General features: G+C 42.7%; 1 protein-coding gene across 15 annotated transcripts in view; it reads right to left on the bottom strand.

The window, feature by feature from the left end:
* Nucleotides 1–16,046, bottom strand: part of PROM1 (prominin 1) — a 306,658-nt gene that overhangs the window by 103,999 nt on the left and 186,613 nt on the right. For 10 of the 15 annotated variants that reach the window (XR_005746346.1, XR_005746354.1, XR_005746356.1 and 7 more), the window contains 4 exons: nucleotides 12,511–12,534; nucleotides 1,597–1,829; nucleotides 1,348–1,422; nucleotides 790–853 (listed from right to left, as the gene is read on the bottom strand). Coding sequence is in view for 4 of the 15 variants with exons in the window: in XM_040335216.1 (XP_040191150.1) it covers nucleotides 790–853; nucleotides 1,348–1,422; nucleotides 1,597–1,829; nucleotides 12,511–12,534 (396 nt within the window). In the remaining 11 variants the exon portion in view is untranslated. The remainder of the gene's footprint in view (nucleotides 1–789; nucleotides 854–1,347; nucleotides 1,423–1,596; nucleotides 1,830–12,510; nucleotides 12,535–16,046) is intronic. The other 5 variants (XR_005746352.1, XR_005746353.1, XR_005746355.1 and 2 more) reach the window with 3 other exon arrangements.

Here is a 16,046-nt window from a genome sequence, read left to right as displayed (position 1 = left end):
TCCCAACAAACCCCCAGATTTCCTAAAAAAAATCTGTTTGGGTCTTGTCACAAATTCTAAGTACTAGTAAACTCTTTTATTCATACTTCCTTCTCACAAACATTAGTGCAAACCCTTTTTAATACCCGTTCTAGCAAACTACACTTGTTTATTCATTCCGTACACCCTGTTCCCTCTTCTACACCTTCACTCCTGACCTGGTCTCATTCATACCTACGGGTGAACCATACTTTACTGGATGGCTGGAGGCATCATTGAGTATGTTTTAGCCTTAGATGTGAATGGGGCCATGGTGGACAAGTGTAGAAAAGAGGACAAGGCAGGGATGGTTTCACTCCAAAGACTGTGTGGTACCAGGCAAAGCCTCATAGTGAAGATCACTGGAGCAGGACGGTGGGCCTTACAGTGAAGGTCACTGGAGGAGGAAGGTGGTAAGTATTTTACAAAGCAGGTTGCATTTGGATGGGGGTGATGGGGGGGGGGGGGGTAAAAATTAAAGGACAAGCGTATAAAAGCACATTTGTCCTTTATGTTTTGCATGTTTTTCCATTGCAATTAAGTTAAGCCCCCTCACATTACTACTAGCTCATTAATATGATAGGCTACATCACTGACCAATAGGACTATGCCAAGAGCATGACAAGGTGGGAAATGTCAGAGTTTCTACAGGCTTTGTAAGGCTAATTTGGGTACCCCTAGGAGTGTTTATTAAACTTAGGCTAATATATACAGTAATAAAGCAAGGATGTCCTACAAAAATATAAATTCATCATTAAAAGAAGCACTAACCTGCTTCAATGTTCCTGGTTTGATTCTGCACCATTTCTGGAGTGCTATTGAAAGCGGCATATCCCTAGAGGTATAAAAGTAAAAAAATAAATAAAATGTATGCAGTCTATATATAAATGCAGATAAATGCTTATATCAATTTAGTTGAAAGTTCAACATTTAAAATTAAACTGAATTTCCTAGTGGGAAATTGCTTTGCATTTCCTCTATGGCCTGGGTACTTCTGCTACCCTCAACTAACAGGGAACAAAGGGGAAAAGGCCCATGATGTCCCTGGATTTCATTTTGAAAATTAAGTAACCTCAATCTAAAGTGTACCTAATGTGCATTACACTAAATCAGCGCTAAATGAAAAACACATTTTGATGTGAATGTAGCGCTATGGTTGACCTACCTGGCTTCACTGTCACAAAAGCATTTTTTATATCTGCACTTCACCTCTATTCGTCCCAACCATTGTCATCTGTGTCTCTCTCTTTCTTTTGTTACTCTCCCTAAAAAATGTAAATAATACCTTTCCAAAGATTAAAGTCTAATAAAAATCCAGATGTGGCTTACCTTTTGCACCAAAATGCTGAGATCAATTTTGAGAACATTGTTTAATTTTTCAAGATAGCGGCTTACATCTGGTAACTGTGGAAAGCAAATGGGGATTTTATTATTGCAATAAAACTTGGACATCTATAAATCTAAGTTCAGTGATGCGAGAGAAGTGCCTTGATTACAATATAACCCTGAATTTCCCTGGATTTTCAAAACAGTCAGTCCCACCAACAAGATAGGTACTACTTGTCAAATTCTTATTACCTTTATGTTTCTTACCGAGCTGAAATTTGCATTGACTTGCAGCTGTGAGAGGGAATTCTTGATTTTGTTGCAAGGAATTAGAGCGATGTCAGTGGAACATGCTGGGTCACTCAGTGTGCTGATCAGCTGTATCTTGGCATCTGTAAGGTTTGCATTTAGCCTGTCCATCACTTCCTGCAGCACTTCCACTGACACGCTGATCTTCTCTAAAGCTTCTTTGGTCTCCTTGATTGCTGGGAAAGTAAACAGACATATCAGGGTTAGACCTTAGAAAAATATGGTTCTTAAAGAATAATGATTGGGTTGACCACAGCAATAATTGCATTTTATTTGCCATTGGTTCCCTACAGTCAGTTGCTGTAGTCAATGTAGTTTCACTTACCTTTTAGCCTGCAGACTCGTTCGTTGTTAACCTTTCATTAGATCAAGCCTCAAGAGAAAAACGTTTGTAGGTCAAAGTTACTGAAGAGAAAGCCTTTAATTTTTAATTTATTTCATTTTGAATTGAGTATAAGAGCATGAGCAAAGCTTTTTTTGGCCATACTGAGAGAAACAGGAGTACGCTTACTTTTGTCCTCTTATGGCTCAAAGTCAGCTGATAGCAGGCTATGGCCTGCTATCAACTGACTGGTGGGGCAGAGCTGCACCAGAATCAAAAAGGATCCCAACAGCATTATGAGGATCAACCCTGCAGCCTGATTGACAGCTGGCTCTACATTTCAGCATGCAGCTGAGAGCTGCAGTCATTTGCAACCGCCCCCTCCCAATCTGAGGCTTCAGGGAGTGCTGGTGAAGTAGAACAGAGAGCAGTGACTGACCATCATTGTTTTCGATTTGGAGCAGACCAGAAACCGGTCATGTGAACGCTCAGTTCTTGGTCTTAGAGCCACAGTGGGACAGCTAAAGATGAGCATGGAATTTGTTTTTGTTTTTTAAAGCCCATACTTCTCCTTAAAGAAGGGTCATAATCCCTGTTAGTTTTTTCTTCCATCTGTGTCCCATTAGGGAGATTTCCCTTCACTTCCTGTCTCATAGCCAAAACAGAAAGTGAAATGAAATCCTTCCAAAGTGGGTTAATTCCTGGTTGTCAGCAGAAATAGGCCCAGATTCACAAAGCACTTACGCCAACGTATAACAAGTTACGCCGACGTAAGTGCAAATGTGTGACGTTGTATCTGTGCGCCAGACCCACAAACAGATATGCGCCTAAAGCCAGGCTACACCCCGCCAACGTATCTTGCTTATGCCGGCGTAGGGTGGGCACACATTTATGCTGGGTGCATGGTGCCGCTCCCATTGATTAGCCATTCAAACATGCAAATGAGGGAAATACGGCGATTCACGAACCTGTGTGCGCCCAACGCAGGCTACGCGAGGTGCGCGTAAGTTGTACGTCTGGCGTAAAGTTATTCCCCATAAAGGAGGTGCAACCCAGCAGCAGACATGCACAGGTCTGCACCAGGGAACACAAGCCGGCGTATTTTACGTTGGACGTGTGTATGGCTGGGCGTAGGTTACGTTCACGCCGTACGAAGTGATCCGGCGTAGTTTAGGCAGTTTTTCCGACGTTGTTGTGAGCAGGCGCAGGGGGATGCGTCCACGTCACGCCGCATGCGCAGTTCGCAAAACGTATCTGTCTGGCGCTCGGCCCATCATTTGCATGGGGTCACGCCTCATTTGCATGGGTCACACCCACTTCCACCTACGCCGTCCTACGCCTTTGAATCCTACACCACGCTGGCGCAGCGTTGGGAGCACTGGCTTGCTGAATTCAATGCTTGCCTCTCCGCGCTATGCCGGCGTGGCGTACGGCGTTTGCGCTACGGCGGCGTAATGTGCGCCCACCTCTCTGTGAATCTGGGCCCTAGTGTCCACATTGGAATATTTCTCCTTTATTCTTGTTTTTGTGACAGCCAAAAATTTGGGGATTTTTTTTCACGTTTACTCTTGGTTAAAACAATAAACAGAAAAAAACAGAGAGGATGTATCTACCTAATGAAAGCAGCAAAAAACCTGATTGTTATTCCAATCCCTCTTACTCTATCCCAAACCAAAAAATGTTTTTTGCCTTTAGCTATATTTTAACGGTACAGAAAATCTGAGCAATCCTTTAATGTACCTGTCATCGGACTGGTATTTGGTAATACTCTTGATTCATATTTTCACACACAAGGCTAATTGTTTGGCATTTGAATCTTAAAAAGATACTTTATATTTGAAAACTAAAATATTAGCTCAATAGCAGTCATCAGCTACAACCACTTCCCAATATTTATTAGTTATTTTCTTAAAGCGGAGGTGCGGTGACCATATTTTATTTATTTATTTTTATTCATTTTGACACTTTCCCAATCATTAAATACTACTCACTTTTTTGGTGTTTTAAATCAGCTGCTGTCCGTTTTCGTTTGCAATGAAGATGTTATAAAATCCAATCCTGTGAAGCCCACAAACATTGATTTCCAGGATGCGGTAAATGCTGTGCTCTGAGCATTCACCGCTCTTTGCCGCGCAAACCCAGTGTTTACGGCGAGCGGGTCGTCGGAAGTTCCCGCCCCGTTGTGATGGCAACCACACGAATACAAATAAAAAAGACTTCACTTCCTGTTTAGAAATCCCGCGATAACTCGCAGCAGGCCTCTGCAATGACTCCTGGGAACAATGCCACGAGCTCCCAGGAGACAGTGCGGCTAACAGGTAATGACCGAATACCCGCAGAATACCCACCCATATCCGCAGTGGATACAGACAGGAAGCAGAGAGGAACAGCACATAAACACAGGTACACAAGAAAAAAAAGTTTAGTTTATCACTGAATACATTGCTGTGATGTCATTATGCAACAGTTTTAAAATAGGATGGAGCTCCGCTTTAATTATTGTTATTTAACAATGTGTATTTAAGCAGAGAGTATACTCTTTTCAGGCTGGATATTGGGGGAAGGCTGCAGCAGTTCAGGGTAGGGGTGGCATGAGTTCCAGGGGGGTTATTCCATCCTAGCATTGGGCTACCACAATCATAAATGTAAATCAAGACCCAATATTACCAACAGAAATTTGCTGCACCAGGCAAAAAATAGGATTTTTATAACAGCTTAACTGTAAAATCCTTTTCTTGGAGTACATCACAGGACACAGAGTCTTAGTCATTACTTAGTGGGTTATATGTTCCACCATCAGGTGCTGGACACTGGTGTAATCAATTAGAACAGTAAGTACCCTCCCTGCATAACCCCTCCCATACTGGGAGCACCTCAGTTTTTGTAGCAAAGCAATAAGTGTCCCAATATCCCCAGACAAGAGGGGCGGGAACTCTGTGTCCCGTGATGTACGCCAAGAAAAGGATTTTACAGGTAAGCTGTTATAAAAATCCTATTTTCTTTATCGTACATCACGGGACACAGAGTCTTAGTCATTACTAAGTGGGATGTCCAAAAGCAATGCTTACTGAGGGGAGGGAGACACCAACAACGCAGACTGCCATCAGACACGAGGACCTCTAATGCTGCCTGCAGCATATTGTGGCAAAAAAAAAAAGGCTGCATCCTCCTGCCGTCTTACGCTCATCTGATAGGGATTAGTGAACGTAAACACAAATGACCAAGTTGTGGCCTGGCAAATCTGAGTCATAAAGGCTTGGTAATGCACCCCGCATGAAGTGCTTACTATCCTGGTAGGGTGCACCCCAAAAGAAACAGGGGGAAGCCCTCTCTATAACCATAAGCCTGAATAATAACCTGATGAATCTACATTTGACAATAGTTGAATTAGACGCTGCCTGCCCTTTCCTGGGGCCTCCTGGTAGCACAACAACATCAGTCTTCCGTATCCGAGCAGCCGCTTCAGATAGGTCTTGACTAAGGATGAGCTCTGGCGTGTTCGCATGCTACACGTGCAGAGCCCGCCAGGAAGTGTGCACGGCGCTGCGCTAATCACAGCCAGGGAGACATTTCCCGATCTCTGCAGCCAAGCATCGGGACAATGTCTCCCTGGCTGTGATTAGCGCAGCGCCGTGCACACTTCCTGGCGGGCTCTGCACGTGTAGCATGCGAACACGCCAGAGCTCATCCTTGGTCTTGACCTCTCTTACTCTAATGAGAGAGCGTGTAGCCATTTTAATAGCTGATCTGAACACTGCCCGCCCACATCTAGGGTCTTCTGGCAGCAAAACAAAACGTTCGGTTTCTATATCTGAAAACCTTCAGATAGATTTTTAAACTTCTCTCATCTCTATTGAGAGAAAAGCAATAACCTTTCCTTCCGCGGACCAAGGTCTTGAAAAAAGGAAGGCAAGAATATCTTGGGTTCAAATGAACACTAGATCCTTCTAGTAAATAAGGTTTGGGTGAGGATTTAACATCACCCTTCTTGAGAAAATAATGAAGTATGGCTCTATACAAAGAAAGTTGCCAATACTTTCTTGCGGATGCAACCGCAATCAAGAACACCAATTCCCTCTTTAGAAGGATGAAGGGAATTATGGTGCATCAGCCTAAGGAGCCGACCCTGTAAGCTGAAAAAACTAGATCCAATCTTCCGAGCCCAAGGGCGACCTAACTGGCGGACTTATACACGTCACCCCTTGTATAACGGCCCGGGTCAAGAGTGTGACACAAGCGACCTTTGAAAATATTGACAAGGCCGAGATCGGATCCTTGATGGAACTTAAGGCTAGCTCCACGTCCTTTCCAATGTAGGAAGGGAAGAATTTTACCTATCACATACTACCAAGGATGCCACCCCTTGGTTTCACACCAGTATGCAAGACAGGATGTAACCCTGCAAAGCAGGCCTGGACAAGCTGTAAGGGACCCTGGGTCAGCTCTGCCATCCCTGCACAGTAAGGCTATGCCGGAGTAGTTAGGCCAGCTTCTGTTCTCCTCTGATGTAGCATGGAAGTCACAAAAGTTGCGGCACTGGGGGGAGACACATAAACCAGTGACAAATGGTCCCCCAGGATCACTTAACACATCTGTCCCACATGCGGGTGGATCCTTTGTCCTTAACACAAAGCTGTTCAATCTCTTGTTGAACCTGGACGTTAATTTCCTTTTTATGTACAGGGTACCGTTTCTGTGACATTTGGTCAGCAAAAAAGTCGGGGTGTAGTGGTCAATCTCCCAGACACAGTTGTTGATGGTTTCAGCGAATCGTCTGCCAATCTTGCAATCATGAAATGACAATTGTCAAATAGGCAAGGGCCAAGCTCCTCCCTGGTAAACCAAGTAAACCACTAGAGAGGCATTGTCAGATTGTATTCTGACAGAACAAACCTGTAACCTAAAGTTTCAGGACCTTAAGTAAAATGCTTCATCAGTAGCTCTAGAAAGCTGACGTATAAGGCTCACTTGGAGCTTGACCACCTCCCCTGGGCCATGGTCTTACCTGTCCTCTGGTAGTGAACCTTCATCCTCAGGTCTTTCAATCACCCTGTTTGAGGATTTAAAGCAGGGGGAAAGGGGCACACCCTGTTTTCTGCTTGTGAGGATGCTGCGAATATAGCAGTTAACCTCTTAAAGACCCAGAAATGCAATGCAGTGCAACAAAACATATGCAGAGTGACTGCAATGTTGGGGGAGGCTCAACGTCTATCAGGGCTGATAAGCTCATTCTGTAAGCTGCCTTAAGTCTCTACAGGGGAGGATAGTATCATGCAAGCATGATAAAGGGCCACCAGATTCTGGAATCTGGTGGCGATACCCTTTATATTCCTACCCATGAACCCTCTTTTACGGGGAGACAAAAAAAAAAGTCCTAAGCCAAAAGCAGAGGAACTTAACCCTGGTGCATCCACAGCTGAACTTAGTCTAGCAATATAATGCCTGCTAATCTGGACAGCTAGATGCTGAGTAGGCGTCTTAGATGAATCTGTATCCAATCCACACAAGGTGCTTACGTGCCCAAGCTACTGTGTCCTCCTGGCTTTACAGATCTCTGACGTCTGGGCCTTTTGAAGGGGCCGCCCTGCGTTTGCACGATGCCCCCCCTTGCGCACATGCATGTAGGGAATCCGGGGGGAGAGAGGGATCCCCCAAAGAGCGCTGTGGACCCAGCCTACGAGGGACCCCCCCCATCGTGGCAGAGTCTGAAGCGGAGGAAGTAAGCTGCACTATAGATCAGCTAACCTTGAGCTTCCGTTCCTGGAAAGCATGGTAAGCGAAACACCAGGCATGTCTTTTTACTGCCTTTAGAGTTGGAAAACGGATAAGACATGCAGCTACTCATGACAATCCTATTGCATAGGATTTAGGGGTACAAGCCCTCTCCAGGGGAGATCAATGGGTACTACAGGCATCCTGTCTAAACAGACATAGTGGTCTTCTCTGCCCAGGCACACCTGCATTATAGGCAAGACCCAATAGCCCCTCAGGAGAGGACTAGGACCAACTAGGGGAGGTATATGGGTGCCAGAGCCATCCTGTCTCAAAAGACATAGTGGTTAAGTTGCCCATGCATAGAAGCATAAAAAATAGGCGGGACCCATAGTCCCCTACATGGAAGACTCACTGACGGACCAAGTCCCGTAGGTACCTCCGCTTACCTTTCCACGCTGCAGGGTGTTGCAAAGCAAGAGGCCCAGCCTTGACCCCTCACCGCGGGCTTCGTCTCAGACCTTCAGGGACTGGGGTCCATAGCAGGTCACCTCTCCCCTGCACCTATATAGCACCCTGGCAACAGAAAAACATTTGGTTTTAGGTATCGACCAATGTTCTGGAACCCAGGGTCCAGCTCTCAGAGAGAAGCATTATAGGGAAAACCTCGTTCTTCGTACCGAGGCCCGGGTACCGTCCACTTTGGCTATGAAGCACCTTGGACGGATCTGGATTTTATGGAGGCTTCTTAAATCCAGCATGGATCCCTCCAGTGGAGCTCCTCAGAGCACATGTTCATTTGTGACCAACACCTTAGACACTGATGAAAAAACTGAGGTGCTCCCAGTATGGGAGGGGTTATATAGGGAGGGAACTTCCTGTTGTAATTGATTACACCAGTGTCCAGCACCTGATGGTGGAACATATAACCCACTTAGTAATGACTAAGACTCTGTGTCCTGTGATGTACGATAAAGAAACAGTAACAAAAACACAGCAGTCATTGCTGACCATAGCTGTTAAGGAGTACAGCATTATAGACCATGTAAGTGCTGCCACTGAATTCCAGCTGGTGTCAAAGTGTCTTTTGGTAGCAGGGTTGGCAAGTAGAGTGGAGTGGCCAGGCAGCTTGGGAAGGCCTTTTATACCCTAGTCATAATCTACATTCTCGTTCTAGGTAAACAACTGAAAAATAAATCACAGATTTTTGGCATGATGGGCAATCAGCACTTTGCAGAAGAAGGTCAGCAAAGGTAGGCTTCATATCTCTGTGATACCTTACTCTGAAAAATAATCGTTTCTATTTTCCTACATGCTGTATATGTAATTATTAGCAATGAAGTGAAGTCCTTGTATTATAAGGATGGTGAACATAAGCAGGATGGTAATAACAGAGTAATTCTCTCAGTAGACACTTTGTCACATCTATTCTGCTTTACTGCGATGATCAGAGTTTCCTCTTCATTTAATTCAGGACAGTCACATGCATCATCTTTATCACCCCATTGTGGAATAAGAGAGTCTTTAGTATAATTTATTGCTGGCTCTAAGATGCTGCGGTTATTGCTTGTAAAGTGAATCAATCTCATCAGACAAATACAGAAGACTAAGTGCTTCCTACATAATTAAACTTGTAGCAGTGTCAGTCATTTCCTTGTAAGAGCACTGTAGTTTTTAATAACACTGTTTAATATGAATAATAGATTATAACATTCATATTCAGCCCCGGAGCCTGGTACTCTTTGCTCTAAATGCTGACAAATAAAACTGTTCAAACACACAGCCGAGTTTTTCATTTTGTCTTCAAGCCTTTGTAATGGGGGCTAACTTAATACAAAATACTTTCTATTACTGTGCTAATATTGGAGTCCCCCTGTGCTATATGCTTTAGCTGTATAATTTTAGGACCCTAAAATTGCTTTTCTAATAGTCCAGTGCATGAAGTACATTACAAGCATGTTGTGTTAATCGATTCTGTCCTGAACCCCTTCCATTTCATCAGTTAGTATAACATATCCCATATGATGAAGAAATTAAAAATGATTACTGATAAATTAGTTGTAGAAGTTTCAGGTATTACAGAACTCCTGCCATTAATGTATATACAGTATGTATGCAGATAAACAGAATACTGGAGTTGTGTTTTATAAGTTTCTATAACCCTAATGTGAAACATCTAAACTAACATTGCTCCTGCAGCCATATCATAATCGTGGTTACAGAAATGCCGCGTACAAACGCTCAGAATTTCCAAAAAGAAAATGTTCGATGGGAGCTTTTGGTCAGAAATTCCGACCATGTGTAGGCCCCATTGGACATTTGTTGTCGGAATTTCCAACAACAAAAATTTGAGAGCTGGTTCTCAGATTTTCCGACAACAAAATCAGTTTTCGTAAATTCTGATCGCGTGTAGACAATTCCAACGCACAAAATTCCACGCATGCCCCGAATCAAGTAAAGTCTGGTAAAACTAGCATTCGTAATAGAGATAGCACATTCGTCACGCTGTAACGGACTGAAAAGCGCAAATCGTCTCTCACCAAACTTCTACTAACACAACTGGTATTGAACTTCCCTTTAATAGTGCAGTTGTTTGTGTTGTACGTGACCGCGTTCTTGGCACTCGGAATTTCCAAGAACATTTGTGAGACTGTGTGTATTTTATGCAAGACAAGTTTGAGCCAACATCCGTCGGATTTGTTGTCGGAATGTCCGATCGTGTGTACGCAGCATAAGAGTCCTCAAAGTGCCACCAGAGCTCCCCAAGGTTCCTACACAAATACTGACTTTATGAAAAATAATATCATTTAGTGGCTGGGACCTAAGCAATGCATTGTGGGATGTGGAACATCCCATGGATTTTGTAGACTATTAAGATCAACTATACCGATGGATGTGGTTAGGCATTACCTTGTGCCTGCTATCCTACTTTATGAGTCATAAACTTCCTAGCTTTGCTTGCAATGTGACCGGTCTAAGGATTACTAGTGACAGCTGTATTTTTATGGTATTAGCAACTAATGTTTCACCATGACAAAATGCAGATCAATGAACCAAAAATGCAGCATGAAGGACCCCACTTCCCCCCACAGTGCAAACCATTTTAAACAGGCCCCAATAAAACCATGTCTAGAGTTATGCTTGGAAGCCTACTAAAATGTGACCCAATTTTTGCAAAGTTCATAATAAAGAAAAGAGACTGACTTATTTACCAAACACACAAAGTTTTACATATATAGTACATTTCAATATTAACAGTAACATTAACTTATATATTTAATAGCCAGTAAAAACCTCAGCCCATTGTTATATACATGCATTCATGGATATTTGGCCCATTTTTACTCATGCATACTTTTTGGTAAATTTTGACTGCTACGATTTTTCGACTGCATTCCAATGGAATTGAGGTTGGAACACTGAGGTATTTATTTTAATTATTTTACAACCAATTACTATTTTTATTTTTAGTTTTGGATTAGAAAGATACCCTGACATTGAGTTGTAGATTTCCATGTTGCATAACCAATTTAAAAACTGCCCACGTTCATAAGCCCACAAAACAGCCCTATACCAGGATACTTGCACCTTCAACACATTAAGGATTAAAATATGGCATTTAGTAGTTTTTTGTTTTTTCATAAAACATAACACTATGTACATTTATCAAAAAAAAACAAAAAACTTTTGTATAATGTATTTATAGAACATTGTCCAATAGTAGTATGTAACATCCAAGTGGCCTTTATTGGTCTGGAGATGGGATGCAATATTTTTTGGAAGAGCCTAGTCCAGTGTCTTTCTCACGGTAAACACCTGAACATAGATGTTATCTGTCTCCTAAGTGTTCTTTGTTACTCAGTTTAATATTGCACAATATTATGTCTGATTGAATGGATGGGGACAAAGGGTTAGGAAATTTAAAAAAAATGTAATTTCTAATAAACGGCTTCTCTGAGGGCCTCCAAAAAATTCTGAATGGGTCATATAGCACCTTAAATTCTTAACTTATATGTTATATTTATCACCAAGCAACCTTTTTATCAAAATGTTACCTTGTGTAAAGCATGAAATCTATTTTTAGGGAATCCCCACTGAAAACTGATAAATCTACATGAACAGCAAGCCATAGATATAATAAAATAAATATATGGTGTTCCTAGACTTGACACAAAAAAATATAATTTCTTACATTTCCCTCCCACCATCATTCTGCACCCCACTTTCTTTAATTTTTCTTATATTAGAGGTCAGTGGGAGTGGTGATCCTTTACATTGATGGCCAGAGAAAGAAGGGCCCCTCACTGTTATTGGTCAGTGCTCTGTCCCCTAATATTGGTGGTTAGTAGGAGAAGGGCCACCTTACATTGGGAGTCAGTGGCATGAATGCCACTTTTATTGGGGGATAGTGGGATGACTGCTTCTTACATACAGATAAAGTATTACTGGTGTCAGTGGTTATTTATCTGAAGGACTAAACTGGTTCCACACCACACTTGCTCTGCAGAAGGCATGGAAGTAAATTTGCCACTGCTCAGCCCTAGTAGACTCTGGAGGAGGTATAACCATGCGGTGTAGACATGCTCTGGAATGTTATTTCATTGCCGCAGACCTCTACCAAAGCAACGGCGTCTGAGAAATGATTTATTCCTTATACACAATAATAATTATGCTTTATTACATACAAAAACACTGCAGCACAACCACCACACTCCTCTTAACCAGCTAGCTGAAGGAACAGATTACTCAGACTAAGCACGGCACAACTAGGAATATGCCACTATTACTGTACACCACATAACCTTTTTTAAGAGCCAATTTACCTTTAATTGCCCTTTCCACTTTGACTACAAATTGAGAAAATAAAATAAACCAAGAATATAAAATGTAAACAATATATAAATACTGTAACAGTAAACAAATATATAAAACACAAATCCAAAAACATAGTAAGGACTAAAATTTACCAGACCTGCCTAAAGAGTAACAGTATGGCTGATGTGATAATAGCTCTGCCAAGCTGCAATGCACCTGGAACTATGAAGGCACAATCAGATGGAAGGTCAATCAGCCAGAACTCAAGGAACCCCTAGCAACCTCTGAAGGCAGCCTAGAGTTCCACAGAGACCTGGTTGAGAATGGCTAGTCTAGTGCCAGGGCTTCTAATGCCGACTGAGGTTCTGTCATTTAAACAATAAGGCATTATTAACTTAGCTTTAGGATAAGTGAGACTTGACTTGAGTTGAAGACAGGCCAGAGTCCTGTATACAGCCTAGAATACAGGAGACTCTACATGGACTGATCTAAAAACGAACACAAGCTACCTTCACTTTAGTACTGTTTTTACTTTGGTGACTTTTTAGGCAAGGTCAAGTTCACTCTTAGGGTATATATTAAGGCACATGTGTCAAACACAAGACCCCGGGTTCAAACCATGCACGCCATTTTCAACGTGGCCCTTATACCCAGGGGTCTTTTTCAGCCAGAGGTGGTAGAACCCTGCACACTGTGCATAGCACACCCCTAAACCCTGCACTCTGTACACAGTGCACCCCTGAATTCTGCACTGTGCATGTAACGCACCCCAGGACTATGCACTTTGTGCATAGGGCACCCCTGAAACTGCACTCTGTACATAGTGCACTCCTGAAATCTACACTCTGTACACAGTATATCCCTGGACCCTGCACATAACGCACTATTGGTATTTATTGCCCCTATTTCCTGAGAAAAAAAAAGGCCTGTAGTAAATTTATATAGTCTTACAGATACAACGGCCCTTTGAGGGGGAGCTATAATGCTAATGTGGCCCACAATGAAATTGAGTTTGACATCCCTGTATTAGGGTGTTTGTTAAGTGAAATATATAAAGCACTGCCATCTACCCTATGAGAGCTATGCATAGCACACTGCATTAGTCTTTTATAAAAATGAGGATTGTAAATACCGTTTTAGAACCATCTTCAGGCCGGTCACGTGACTTGCGACTGCTGTATACATCAGATATATGGCTTCTGCAGGATGGGCCAAGATCTCCCTTTGATGTCAGTCGGAGAGATCACATGGCTGCTCAACCCCTCCTGCAGTAGCCCTGGAAACCGGCATGAGAGTCACATGACCGGCCTGAAGATCTCTCTAAAAAGATATTTGCATGCCTTGTTTTTGTAAAAGACTTATACAGTGTGCTATGTCTATCTGTAATAGAGGGGCTTGGAGTGACTATTTCAAATTTTTTAGGAGGGGGGACAGAGACAGAGACACAGATATGAAGCTAACAGGAAGGGAGGAGGGGTGAGGGGCAGATAGGACAGATGAGCCTGGCTGCGAATGATGGAGGGACGTACTCTGACCACGGTGGTCAGGGCTCGGCACCCCTGTTTTTAGTGGTCAACGCAGAGAGAGGGATACAGGAAGTTGCAGGTTCAAACTTTTTTGTTTGCCTTCCAGAGAGGGGCAGAATACAAAGCCCAAGCACTGTGCTGTTTAATCTGCTTTAAGGGACCAGGATCTGTATTTTTTGTGCTTTTCCTTACTCAGACCCTCGCCCCAGCAGCAGCAGCTAGATCTGAAAGTATGGATGAAGCAGCAGAGAATACTGGGTAAAAAGGTGAATATTTAAAGGGTACTATAATTATTTTTTGGTAGGCAATAACAAGGTAAGCGGGAGAGCAACAAGTAAAAAATCAGCCTAATTCAGCATAGAGTTTAATTTCTAAAGTTCACACTAATTCCGGTTTTAGCTTTGTAGCTCCAATGGCACTGGAGAATAAATTATCACTATCACATTCCTGAGGTCTTCCACGTGCTGATCATCATTTCTCCAAGTCAAAGTAATTATAAATGTGCTATATTGACAGAACCAAGCAATGCAATACTGCCTAATTGGTCAAAAGTCCAGAACATTCTATTCGAATTCTGATTATTGCTGTGCAGGAGATTTAAGGAGGGAAATATAAAGATATTTCAGGGAATTATACTCAATGTTGTAAAAAAATTTTTTTTTTATGAATACATAACCTAACCAAAAGGTATTTTAACTAGAATTATTGAGGTTATTGTAAAGGAGTATTCATTAAACCAATAAAAGGAGAAATGGTAATGTATACAGAGGGGAACCTATAGTAGCTATTGAGGTCTCACTTAGTTTTGCTTTTATGTAAATCCCAATTAAAGTCACAGAATTAAATATGGAATAATGGAATTTTGCCTCCACCTTACAGCAGGGCTGGGACAAAAAGTTGGCCCTGGACTTCATCCAGACTGGCCCACTTTGACAGGTCTCTCCCATGGCGGCTGGACAATAGGGTCAGGTCAGCAGAGGATGAAATCTAATTGTTTGCTTTTGGTTATTTGAGTGTGTTTAGGTAAAAGTCCTATTATTAGTCTTTTTTTTCAGTATGGAAGTTTTGTAATAGAATCCATGGATAAACTTTCCTGTCCTGCAGGCTTACTGTTATGTCTGCCTTTTCACCCCAGGTATAAGCAGATTGACATTCCTGTGTGCTGACATTATGCTGCAGCGATGACTAACTCCGAGCTCATTCCAGCAAGAAATCTCAAAAAACAAGGATAAATCACCTATAAATTAATTCTGCTGCCACAGGACAAGTAAGTAAGTGTTTTTGCTGTACACTTTGTGCCCTCTAGCTGTAGCACAATTGTATCAGGTCTTATCACACAGGCCTGTCTCTACAGATCCTGCTTTATCTATCGGCACAGTATTAAATTTGAGATAAAAATTATTAATATCACAAATCCCGGGGTTTTGGCTCTCTGCTATGGACAAAACATTGCTCTTATTTCCTTTCATATGTCTATCTGCTTCAGGAACCCATACTTCGACCTTATGCTGTACATTTTAAGAAGAATGTATTAACATGGAGAAATTTGTTCTAAAACAAGTGCAACACCCTCTAGTGTGCTAGAATAGGTTTTGTTAGTGTAGGTAAATTGTCAGGCTAGGTGATGTTTTATTAATCTGGGTCAGGTGAGTGACTCAGGGAGGGTTGCATGACTCACAGGCAGCATCTCTGATACCTCCCCCTACTTTTGGAGCTTGTGGTTACTTCCAGAAGAATGGGAGTGGAGGTAAGGTAAGGAGGAGATGCCTGGAGTGTTCTGAGGGCCCTGTCCAATCCCCAACAGATGGTTTGGCAGGAGGAAGACCCCCTAAAATACTCTGGGGCAGTGGAGTTTGGGTGGAAGATTGAGAGTTGGGCTGTTGGTGGCCCTTGAGGGTAGATGTCTAGTCTGGGGTGACCACGGCCTGGGCTCGGGTGCGGAAGGGACCTTCTTTATGACACACAGAGGTGTCCTGACCAGAGGCACGGGAACAAGTGGAGGAAAGCAGGAGAACACT

Source organism: Rana temporaria, chromosome 1 (genome assembly GCF_905171775.1).
Source record: "Rana temporaria chromosome 1, aRanTem1.1, whole genome shotgun sequence".
In the NCBI taxonomy this organism is placed as follows: domain Eukaryota; kingdom Metazoa; phylum Chordata; class Amphibia; order Anura; family Ranidae; genus Rana; species Rana temporaria.
The sequence above is the reverse complement of the archived record's forward strand: the minus strand, read 5'-3'. Positions and strand labels throughout refer to the sequence as shown.